The sequence below is a fragment of the Electrona antarctica genome (genome assembly GCF_951216825.1).
Source record: "Electrona antarctica genome assembly, chromosome: 19".
NCBI classification, from domain to species: Eukaryota; Metazoa; Chordata; class Actinopteri; order Myctophiformes; family Myctophidae; genus Electrona; species Electrona antarctica.
Window position 1 is genome coordinate 31,656,781 of NC_136800.1, and position 12,855 is coordinate 31,669,635.

Genomic DNA, 12,855 nt, shown 5'->3' on the forward strand with positions numbered 1-12,855 from the left:
TATTGTCTCTGTCTCCCCCAGTGTTTCTCTGTCTCCCCCAGTGTTTATCTATTCTATGGTACCCAGCTATCAGTACGGACCTACCCGCAATGCCTATAGTGGCTCAGGTTACTGGAATACCACCATCTATGTAGACCAGACTCTGGGGTCTGCTAGTGTCATGGTGTCACTGTCGTTTGTGTGTGTAAGAAGAAAACAAACATGGATATATCTTAATCCAATCAGGAATGTTGGTTCAGCTTAAGACTGGGAGGTACTTCCTGGTTTCACAGTTTTACCCCATTTCCTGTTATATTGTAACTATTTCTTTCTTTCTTTCTTTCTTTCTTTCTTTCTTTCTTTCTTTCTTTCTTAATATTTTTCCCTATTCATCCGTATATCTACACATACCGATAGTTCTCGTGATCGATAGAAAGATATGTCTGTTATGTTCTTGCGTGTTGATGAGGTGTTTGTTGCATTTCTTCTTCTCCTCAGAGCCCACCACCCTGCCTCCCCCCACCACACCCCTCGCCACCACCCTGCCCATGACAACGTTTGGGGCCACCACCACTGCACCGGTGACCATTCCCAGCACCACCCCCGCTGCTACGGAGTGTGAGGCGGGACAAGAGGACTGTCCCAGTGAGACAGCAGAGACACCTATGGACTACGACACAGTCACAGGTACACCGTGGAATCCTGAAAGTTTACACCAGGGGTTCTCAACCCGTGGGTCGCGACCCCTCGGGGGGTCGCCAAATTATTTTAGGGGGTCCCCAAATTATTTTTTTAAAAAAAAGATTTTTTTATTTTATTTCTTTTTTTCATGATTTTTCAAAAATAGCAGACCTACAAGCTCGTAGCGCGCCACTCGGTGGCGCGCTATGAGCTTGTAGATCTGCTATTTTTAAATAGCTAAATTATAACAATGCTTAAAACACCAAAAGGGGTTCCCGCCCAAAATGGTTTAAGGTTATTGTAGCAGTCAATTTATATTGGGGGTCGGGAGGGGGCGGGGCGGGGGTCCCGATACGTTGCCAAAGCATTTTCGGGGGTCCCCGGCCAAAAACGTTGAGAACCCCTGGTTTACACATCCATTTGGTTACATTTGGTCACTCTCAGTTACTTACAAATGAATAAAATAACACTGTTTCTCTATATCTATCCATATATCTCTCTATCTCTCTCTCCCCCAGCCCTTCTTACTGCTTGAACAGAAAATGTACATGCCGCTTTTTGCCATATTCTCTGCATTAGTTTGCCGCTAAAACATAACGTTTGTGTTCTAAAATGTTGGGGGGGGTAAACGAATGCTTAGAACATTCTCCATTTCCACTAAATGGAAAGAGATTCTCTGCAGTGCAGCAGTATTGCACGCGTCACATTACACTTGCATAGAAAGCTGGGTGGTGGCATCTGTGCGGGTTCAGACCCATTTCCCCTGACCTCTGCTCGCTCCCTGACTGTGCCCATCTGTCTCTGGCAGGTGGCACCACAGTGGCAGATCCTGTTATGGACTTCATACCAGGTGAGACCTCCTCGTTTATAACCCCTCCTTTTATCATTCTACTATTTGTTTGATAAAGCTACAATCCAGAATTTATTTTCTTTGAATGCAATCTGTACCGTAGGGTATGTTAATACAATATAACTAGCACACTGGGCTGTGGCTCAGTGGTCCAGGCACCTTGGCTGGTAATCCAGTCTGGCAGTGTGCCGCGGGTTCGACTCCCGATCCCGACAGCCTTTACTGCATGTCTTCCCCCCATCTCTCTCCCCTTTTCCTGTCAGCCTACTGTCTGTCCCTCCATAAAAAATATAAAATAAAGGCGAAAGCCACAAACAAAACATTAAAAAAAAAAATATATATAACTATCACATCTGCAGTGGTTGGAGGTGGTCTTCCTATACTCTTCCATTGAGACATTTAGACCCTGGTGTCGAGTAGGAGACATTCTGGTTGACAATGTAATTAAAGTTATTTGAAGCAGAAGTGGACACTAGATGCGCTGCCACCTTTATTGTAGTTTGACGGTAGTTACTCCTCTGTTGGGAGAGGGAGACAACGGCTATAAAACTCATGGGTTGTCAAACCTTTCATCCTGTGTGCTCATTACAGCCCTCTGGTGGTTCACAAAGGAATGTATCCTCCAAATAAAAATTTGTTATTATTTTTGGGCTTTTTGGGCCTTTATTGATAGGACATTAGGCTGACAGGAAATGGGGAATAGAGATGGGTATTGACACGCAGCAAGGGTCGTCGGGATCGGCCTAGGTGCCCGGACTGCTACACCAGCAGCTACCTTTTGACAATGAAGGTCAAAATACTTATCCTGCAATAATATTGCTACTAAATCAGTTATCCTGAAAGACAGATTGTATGTCTTGAATAAATAAATATGAGACGAGGGGAAACCAAAAACACCATCCATGTCATGATTAGCCATGTCACCCTTTTGAAAACGTCTAGTATAATTAGCCTCATTTGTCATGGCATTGATCGGAAGGCTGAGGGAGAGAGAGGTAGACAGAGAGATTGAAAGAGAGAAATAGCTAGAGAAAGTGATGAAGAGGGAATTGGAGGGACAGAGAGAGAGAGAGAGAGAGAGAGAGAGAGAGAGAGAGAGAGAGAGAGAGAGAGAGAGAGAGAGAGAGAGAGATGGTATAGAAAGAAGCCTTTGGCACAGTAAAATATGCAGTATGAATTTAAGTCTCAGATGAACACTCCGTTCGACTGTGTGGTCTCAATGAAGCCACGTACATCATGTCCATCTCTGTCTTCTATTAGTTCATCAGGGAACACCCTGCAGTGTACAGGGAGGTTTTGCATTCATGTGGAGTGTGGACAGTGTGGTGAGCCACTGCAGTCGGAACACGGCTGCCATGTTTGGAGGCAGGGAGGAAGATGTAGAGAGGTTGCTTTTTTTAATATAAATTCTGTCTGGGAAGGCTTTTTTTCCCCCCCCACAGCCACATCCGTCTCTTATTTGGTTGCACCACGCCCTCTGTCTGTCTGCCTGTCTGTCTGTCTGTCTGTCTGTCTGTCTGTCTGTCTGTCTGTCTGTCTGTCTGTCTGTCTGTCTGTCTGTCTGTCTGTCTGTCTGTCTGTCTCTGTCTGTCTGTCTGTCTGTCTGTCTGTCTGTCTGTCTGTCTGTCTGTCTGTCTGTCTGTCTGTCTGTCTGTCACACACGCACGCACGCACAAACACACACACACACACACACACACACACACACACACACACACCACTCCTCATTCTCGACTCTGTCTGTCTGTCTGTCTGTCTGTCTGTCTGTCTGTCTGTCTGTCTGTCTGTCTGTCTGTCTGTCACACACGCACGCATGCACAAACACACACACACACACACACACACACACACACACACACACACACACACACACACACACACACACACGTGTGTGTATGTACTTTCCCCCCTGAGCCATTATCTGTATGTACAGGTTAGAGTGATTAACTAAGAGCTGAAGGTTTAGTAGGTGTAACAGCAGTAGTCTGTGAAGGGATAATGGTATTGTTTTTTCTTGACTTCCTTCCTTTAGGTCAAAACCCACTGGTTTTAAAACAATGCTCTTGAGGACTTAAATTGTAATTGTAAATTGTAACCGAATCCAAGATATGAAAAGAAATGTAGGTTTCTTTCATAATAGTAGCACTAAATGCTTTACAGCTAAGCAAAAATGTATAACATAAATCAATTTGTAGACATGAAAAACACAATAAATATAGATACATAAAGTGCAAAAGATAAAGCAATCAATGAATCAACATGTTCTCCTTCTCCAGAGTACCTGTGGTTCGCCTGTAACTTCGACTGGTCTTCGTTCTGCGGCTGGACGAGGGAGGGTGACGACAGCGACGCCGAGTGGCTCATACAGACCAGTGGCTCTGCAGCCGTCCATAAAGGACCCACTCTGGACCACAAAGGTAAGATCAACCCTGTCCTGTCCCGTGATCCTGAGTGGCCAGGTTTAATACTGTCTGGAAGCCAGTGGTGGAAAACATATACATACTGCAATGTAGAAATGCTCTGTTACACGTGAAATTCCGGAATTATGTACTTGAGTAAAGGTACAAAGGTTATGGCATCAAAATCTATCTCCACCATCATGTCTCTGTCTGTCTGTGTGTAACCCACGTAACTCGAGAACCGTTCGCCCCACCGACTTAACATTCAACACACGCGTTCCACACCACCGCAGGGGGTGCAGTGCCCAGTGTCAAGTTGGTCAGACCCACGGTTGTCCAGAACCGCCCCAAAAAGGCCTCTGCCCGGGCTCTGGACTGGGCTCCCCAGATCGTAGATCGGGCTTGTAGATCGTCTATTTTCAAAAGGCCGAAATGTATATAGGGCTGAAGTGGTTAATGTATGTTTTTTATAATAATAATCAAAATCCACAAAGTAACTAGTAACTAATGTTTTCAAGCACATGTAGTGGAGTAAAAGTACAATATTTGCCTCTGAGATGTAGTGGAGTGGAGCAGAAGTAAAAGTATTGGAAAATGGAAATAGTCCAGGAAAGTGCCTCAAAATTGTACGTAAGTACAGTACTTAAGTAAATGTACTTTACACCACTGCTGGAAGCAGCATGCGCTTCTGTGTTCTGTCAGGGTTGAAATGTCCCTGTGTGAGATGCAGAATGCTTAGGCCTATAGCTAGAAGCACTGCCCCCTGTACATTGTTGAAATGTCCCTGTGTGAGATGCAGAATGCTTAGGCCTATAGCTAGAAGCACTGCCCCCTGTACATTGGTGAAATGTATCTGTTCTCAGAGGGGTGTACAGGATGTCAATCTTTAGCTATAGGAAAAACGAGTGCTATATAAAAATAAATAAATAATAATAATAATAATTAATATTCATTCCAATGCAGCATCATATTTAAATCCTCAATGTCTATCTAAAATTGTATTATCCACAATAATAAAACACCAGACAAATGAAGGTATGCCACTAAAATTCATCTCTTGTCTTCTGCTGCCACCCGCAGGTGGTCCAGGGAACTTCATCTACATGCAGCTGACGGACAAGGAAACAGGGAGGAACGGAAACATGGACAACGCAAAGGAAGAGATTGAGGAACTAGTGGTGGACGTGGGGGTGGCTCAGGAAGGGGAGAAGAGAGTGGCGCGGCTCGCCAGCCTGCCCGTCACGTCCCCGGACGCAGACCTGTGCATGTCCTTCTGGTACCACATGTTTGGGGAGCACGTGGGGGCGCTCCACATCAAACAGCGGAAGATGGAGATGGGCGGAGGCCAGGTGCTGTGGACGGTCAGCGGACACCAGGGCAGCCGGTGGAGGGAGGGCAGAGTCCTACTGCCCCACTCCACCTCCTCCTATCAGGTACAGTTAAGGTGCTGCTGGGGGACTGCTTAGAAAAGTTCTCCTGCATTAGTTTTCATACCGTTTAGACTCGGACTATAGCATCTTAGCACTAAAGCCGGAAACACCAGAAGAGTTCCCTGGTGTTTGTGCATGAATGTGTCCAAAGAAAAGGTGTGTTAAAGTTATGTTCATGCTAAAAGTATCTCTTTAGTTATGTTCTTTTGGCTCTCACACAAATACTGTAACATTTTAATGTGCATGCGCGCGCGCGCACACACACACACACACACACGCACACACACACTCACGCACACGCACACACACATGCACACACACACACACACACACACACACACACACACACACACACACACACACACACACACACACACACACACACAGTTGGGGACAGTACAGTTAACTGAGTGGTGTTGTGTGCAGGTGGTGGTGGAGGGTGTAGGGGACAGACACAGTACAGGACACATTGCTGTGGACAACATTCAGATCATGGATGGACTCACCGCGGAGGAGTGCAAAGGTCTGTGTTTTCTATTTTATTAGATTATGTTCTACTCAACTATACTGGATTTGCATATTGGTCTGTTATATTCTTCTCTTCTCTACTACTTTAACGACTTTATTCTATTCTGTTCCATTCTATTCTGCTCTATGTTATTCCACTCTATAGATCCAGTAGTTCCCACGTCTCCACCCACCGAGATCTTGATTCTGCGTACGTATACCTGTTGCATATCTCTCACATTATATATATAATATATTTTTTTCTTTTTTAAGTTTCCAGTTACAGTCTCACCTTTCAGTTCCACACAGCCATGTTCATAGTTCTCCTTGTCTTGTTCTGCAGCCATGGACATGGATCCCAGCGAGCTGGGCAGCCCTGGCAACATGCTGAAGACCCTCGACCCTATCCTCATCACCATCATCGCCATGTCGGCACTGGGCGTCTTCCTGGGCGCCATCTGTGGCGTGGTGCTGTACTGCGCCTGCTCGCAAGGCAGCATGACGGACAGGAACCTGTCGGCCCTGGAGAACTATAACTTTGAGCTGGTGGACGGCGTCAAGCTAAAGAAAGACAAGATAAACGGACAAAGTAACTACTCCGAGGCGTGAGGCGCTCAGAGCGGCAAGATGAAGGGGGGTGGAGCCTTTTTTTCTCCCAACGAGGACATTTAAACGCAGCCAATCATGAGAGAGGGAGGAAAGGACCCCAGGGGGAAGAGAGGAGGGGCTTTAAGCTGACAATTGGGACGGCAAAGCAATGGGCCTGGAAAAAAATGATTGAGCCAATGTGTTTTTTTTCTCAGGAGCTGCAGTGGAACGGACTTACCTATAGGGGGCACTGTGTATAAACAAATCTGTACAGCAAAAAAAGAAAAGAAAAAAGAAAACAATGAAAAGAAAACTAAGGATTATATTTGTTTCGTATGTTTTCTTCGGCGTGCTTTGTTGAGTTCATGTAATCACATGCTGGTGTTGAGACCAATTCAGATGAAAGTATTTATCGTTTGTGTAACTTTTGTTTCTGGAAAGATTAGATTTATTTTTGATTTTTCCGCTTCCCCCCTCGGACGTCATTGTTTCATAGAAGAAGCAGAGTGACCGTTGATTTGCTACCCAGATATCTGGCTATTAAGCTAGCCATGGTATGTCCCTGTGTGTGTGTGTGTGTGTGTGTGTGTGTGCGTGTGCGTGTGCGTGTGCGTGTGCGTGTGTGTGTGTGTGTGTGTGTGTGCCTGAGAGCATGTCTGGCTGCATGCATGGTCACAGATGCAGTCTGTTTGCATTTGTGTATATGGAGTGGAGTGCATGTATCATTTCCTGTGTGTGTGTGCGTGCGTGCGTGCGTGCGTGCGTGCGTGCGTGCGTGCGTGCGTGCGTGCGTGCGTGCGTGCGTGCGTGCGTGTCCATCCCAGGGTGAAGGGGGTCATTTCCTCCCTGACCTGCCCGGTCCATGTGTGGTTCCGATAGTGCCTTTTTATTTTTCCAGTATTTCTGTTGCCTTTTGATTCTGCTGGTTGTGTTCTGATCATAGCAGTACGTTGGCGTCGGCTGGCATCACCTCCAGGGTTCCTACGCATACCTGGAATGTCTGGGAAAGTATGGAGAATCAATCTGGACATTTCCAGGTCTCATGGCTAATTTATACTGGACACAAATGTCATTTTTTTCAACTGAAAAATGGTGTTGACGTGTGAATGAAGCCTTTTAAGGAAGGAAAACAAAACGTCTTGGAGGTTGGACAAAACAGCTATTGTTCAGCTCTAATGTGCTTATAACTACACATTGTATGTAGTTGTAGACCTCTCTGTCATTTTCACATATTGTGATATTTTTTGTGGTGAATAATCTTCAACTGTCGCTCAGCCACCATTGTCATGCATCATAATACCGTCCAAAATCTTCAAGTAACATATGGGTCTGGGTCTTTCAAAGGCCTGGGAAAAGTGTTACGAAATGTAAAATGCGTAGAGAGCCCGGCACATGACACATCCAACATATTGTACATAGGTTTTAATATATTTGAGCGCCCTTTTCTATAGAAAAAAAAGACGCAAGTTCTGCAGCATCCTTTCTAAGTCGGAATGATTTTTAAGCACTGCAAATGCGGGGGAATGTTGAGTCACTGGTGCAGAGACAAACCTGGGAGATGGACCTTAACAATATTATGACACTTGCATTGTGGGAGATTGAGTTTTTGAGGAGGGAGAATATGAGGACTACATTTGCTGCAACCTGAGTTACTTAGTTTTGGCAGTCTCACGGCAGCCAGAAGACTAGATAGATATTGCTGGAAGTGATCACGTAAGATGTTGGGTCTGACTCTGACCACAATAGACTGCTATTTGGGGATGGAGTTTGTACAACTAAATCTATATTGTGCGAAAGGCAAAAGAGATATTTCCACCCCTCTCATGTGAAAGTATGATCTAATGTGTGCTATGGTGACAGCAGCTACGATAACACCGCTGCTGTGATTTGGTAATGTGATTTAAATTTCACAACTGCATACTTCCATCTGTTTGGTTGGGTCTTTGAGTCAGCTCGACATCAAAGTAACATGGAAGTCCTCCGAAATTAATCAACAATTATAATGAATATTCACCATGTTCCTCCAGGGTGCTACACTCAAACCTTTTAACCTCGATTGACTCGTTTACAGCAATGGTTAGACTGGGATCAAGTTGCTTGCAGGTTGCTTATCCGGTCTGGGTCTTGAACAGATATGGAAATGTTGCGTACATCATGAACTGTATGTGTGTGTGTGTGCAAATTACCCAATACAGAAAGCAGGCTAGAGTCTCGAGTCTAGACCAAAGCCTTGTCGCACTGATCGGTAAATAAAACAGACTTTCTAATAAGCCTGTGATGTGAGTTTAGGTGGAATTGCAGTTGGGAGATGGAGGCTAACACCGGTTCACGCATGCACACCACCAACACGGTTCAGTACTAAGAAGCTCCATTGAACCGTGTGAAGGGCTCTTTGACACATTGTCATAGGTGGTCCCTCGTGCTGAATGTCCCTGTGTTGCCTGAGTTGATGTAGCATTTTGCGTAGAATCCTTTGTACTGAGCCAATCGACCTCTCAGCCCGGGGGAGTCCACAGTAACACAATCACATTATGAGTGACAGACTCGAGCGGTGAGCCTAATTTATCATTTGTCTCACGACGTTGTGTCGCCAATGTCATGCGGCAAAGTATAAATTAAGCTTCTGCCTTGGTATAAGTCTTATGTGCAACACAAGAGTAGCTCAGTGTAAAATAGATTGTTCCAGTTTTTCATTCAGATCATTAGCAGGGCTCCTGTCCCTTTAAAGGAGAAGGGATGCTGCAGTGCTGGATGTAAAAAAAAAGAAGAAAAAAAAGAAAAGACACCACAATGTTGCACTGATATATTTAAAAAATAATTACAAATCTATGTGTTTATGGTATTGATTTATGAACGAGAGGAAGAAAGAGGGAAGGAAAGGACAGTGTTATTGTGGATTCTTGCAAACAAAAGTTTCAGCTGACACGGTGTAACTGAAATGTACAATTTAACGGAGATGTTTTTCATTCTCGAAAAAGCATATTACGGTGTCTCTTCTTGGAAACGTAACACTTTTTATTTACTTGGTAATATCACCTTGTGTTTTTGTACCGTCACTGATGTATGTGCCATTGTTTGTTTTGTTTGTTCATTTTAACTTTGGCTGTTTTATTTTCTATGACAAGAAAAAGGTTTTATTTTCAATACTGCTTCTGTAATGTTGCTGTTTCAGCTCTAGAATAAAAAAGAAAAAACGGTAAGACAGGAAAAATGGACAATAAAAAGTGGTTCAATAGCAGTGAGGCCTTAAGTGACAAAAATAAATGTTTGTACTTTAACTTCTCTGGTCAGCATCCAGATCCATCCGTCCCTGTCGTCTCAGACTCTGATCAATGACTACTACATTCCAAAGAATTGGATCAAATAAATGTTCTAATTAAAACAGTTTCTCTTTCTGTTCATCTGCAGGAGAAGATGGTTTATTTTTTATTATTTTTTTCAGTTGCATCGCTTGACTGCAGCATGAGCTTTCGTGCCATAACACCTTATAAACACCAGGTGGCAGTATTGCTGATACAAAACGTGTTGTCCCAGATCATTATACAAATTTCACAATTTCATAACTTTACCTTCCCGCACAATTACCATCCAGTAGACCAGTAGAGTAGATGTTTGTTTTAGTTGCCCCCCCCCCCCTTTTTTTTCCAGCAGCAACTAACAATAGTCACTTGTGTTAAATGAATCAATAGCCTGTCTATGGTAAATACCGGTATGCGAAAACTCATGTGGTTAGGGTGGTTATGGGTACGGGTACGGCTGAGGTTTCCTGTCAGGGGCAGGGCCAATGTATGCACTGTTCACTGTTGTACAAATTAGGTCTAACTCGATGTGTGGCTGTCATCACATTATTTTTGTATTAATTTAATTATTAGATAGCCTAGTGACAACAACTGACAAGTCAAGGCTGCCTGCAGTGCTTTAACACTGTCTTTTCAATCTGTCTGTCTGTCTGTCTGTCTGTCTGTCTGTCTGTCTGTCTCTGTACTCGGGCTGCCACACATTATTATGTAATAATATTATCCTACTTTCATGAATAGCCAATGCAATATAAATGTACTGTCTTACTTTCAGAAACTGAATTTGCGGATGTACATATACTACATAGCCTACCATTTTGACTTTTATTTAGGTTTTCAAAATAATAATTATAATAATACAAAAGATGGATATTGAAAAACAACACCACAGATACTAAACATTTAAGAGATATACAAACATAAAGGTGCCACTATGTCTGATAGACTAGGTACAGTACATAGTAGCCTACTGTGTGTGTGTGTGTGCGTGTGTGTGTGTGTGTGTGTGTGTGTGTGTGTGTGTGTGTGTGTGTGTGTGTGTGTGTGTGTGTGTGTGTGTGTGTGTGTGTGTGTGCGCGTGTGCGCGTGTCTGTGTGTGTGTGTGTGTGTGTGTGTGCGTGCGTGCGTGAGCGTGTGTGCGTGTGTGTGCGTGCGTGCGTGCGTGTGTGTATACTCTGCGCCGGCAGAGGGTGCTGCAGCTGCTGAGTTGTGGTTCATCATTTCTGATATGTTGGACTGTTGGTAGATAAAAATCTATTTGATCTATAACATTATTGGGTCATTCAACATTTACGTCCTTGATGGTCCATTTGAGGGAGTTTTTGTGAAAGTGAATATATAAAGCAATATTTGGCACAGGAAGTAATAATGTAACATTAATGTAAGAACTTTTACATTTTGAAAGTAACTTCCCAAACACTGGCAACATTTGACAACAAACGACATGCTCAGTAAACCTCCCCTCATAGGCCTATAGAATATATTTCAAATGACTGTGTGGTGATGTAAGGAGAAGAGATTAGATGGTGACTTCATATGTCATATCATAACATATGGGGCCATAAGTATTAACAGCTGTTGTGTGTGGCCTGTTAGTCTGTTATTGTAGGGGAAACATAGCTTGTCATTAATTGGCTGTTATTCATTTGCTTTCAAGACTTTTCGTCGTTCTGTAAAGATACACAAATTAAATTTCTTATACAACTAGATTAAGTTAATTTTTAAGTGATTTGTAAAGTAAAACCTTGTTTTAAGCCCGATCCCTGAAGGGGCCTGTTGGACCGGACCCAGTGTAGCCTACTCTCTGCTGCCCCATCTGGCGGAGTCAGGTTATGTTGGACCCGGCCAATGCATGGCCTGGGTTAGGGGGGTCCTGTTCCAGAGCCTGACCCTGAATTTCATGCACCAAAGGAGCCCACATATCACATCACATATCACATAGGCCTACTGTAGAGATACATTTTATGAACAGGTAAAATAGGCAACAAACTACTTGAGGCCTGCACAGGGTCCCAACTCCCAACAGTAAGTCTCAAGAACTGACTGTTTACAACATGACATTTTGCTGTCCTTTCTGGTTGCTGCATGGCCCCCTATACTTGTATACTCTAGAACAGGATTGGGCAAACTTTTCAGGCCTGAGATAAATCACCACCACTTTTACATTTCAGTATATAATGCTACTTCAAATAATGCTAACAGAACAAGAAAATAGTTTATTATGGAAAATGAAGGCAGGATAAATTATGAAAAGGTGTGTCATGCACATCAAATACAAACATGATTTATTAATAAGTAGGTCGGGAGAGGCTTATTGTCAGTATATCAGCCGATAACGCTGACTGTCCCCCTACAATGCCTTTTCAAGTTCCCTTTGTTCACCAAGGCGGGTGGCGCTATCAAAGCAATCACTAAAAAAGAATTCCTTCCTTTTATGTGTTTTGTCTCATGGCGTCTGTTCCCAAACTTTAGCTGTGGTTGAAAAAGAGTTGTTGCTTACTGCTTAGTAGCCTAACATCTAACACACCTGTAGGCTACTATTGATATGTCGCCAGGCCAGGGTCATTCCTGTGTTCATTCACACCGTGACCCCCTGATTCGTTGGGGTTCACATTGGGGCCCATGCAGGCAGGGGCCCATGGACACAGGAGGATCCACCCCTGGTTTTAATCAGAAACACTGTATTAGGCCTAAGTGTGATGCACAAGGAGTGGCATAGGCTATGTGCTTAAGTGAAAATATTGTGCAAATTAACACGGTATATTGACGTACAGTCAGAGAGAGGCTTATTATTAAAATCTTAGAGCCACTCAACCAGTTTAAGATGACACTTTAGACCAATTTCTATATATTTCTCAAGAGGCTGATCCTCCCTGATCTTATCTCTGATCGACTCATTCTTGGTCTTAGTAATTCTCAGTGGGTACGTCCGGAAGTTATCTAGACATGTTTATCATGCATCATGTAGATACTTTAAACTGCTGTGCCAGTGTTGTGGCCTTGATTCCAGCTGCAAACAAAACTAAAAAATAGGTTGCCAAAAATGTCTATAGGTTAGAAGAACGTTTTCAGGGCAATGACCATTATTGATACAACGCAGGGACCCCCCTAACTCTGGTCCATAG

General features: G+C 43.7%; 1 protein-coding gene across 2 annotated transcripts in view; it reads left to right on the top strand.

The window, feature by feature from the left end:
• LOC306943326 (neuropilin-1a-like) overlaps positions 1–9,712 on the top strand; it is a 160,892-nt gene extending 151,180 nt beyond the window's left edge. For both annotated transcript variants that reach the window (XM_079529583.1, XM_079529582.1), the window contains 7 exons: positions 478–666; positions 1,469–1,510; positions 3,787–3,927; positions 4,990–5,342; positions 5,766–5,862; positions 6,013–6,057; positions 6,190–9,712. In XM_079529583.1, the coding sequence (XP_079385709.1) occupies positions 478–666; positions 1,469–1,510; positions 3,787–3,927; positions 4,990–5,342; positions 5,766–5,862; positions 6,013–6,057; positions 6,190–6,455 (1,133 nt within the window). In that variant the 3' untranslated portion in view covers positions 6,456–9,712. The remainder of the gene's footprint in view (positions 1–477; positions 667–1,468; positions 1,511–3,786; positions 3,928–4,989; positions 5,343–5,765; positions 5,863–6,012; positions 6,058–6,189) is intronic.
• Positions 9,713–12,855: the final 3,143 nt, after the last annotated feature.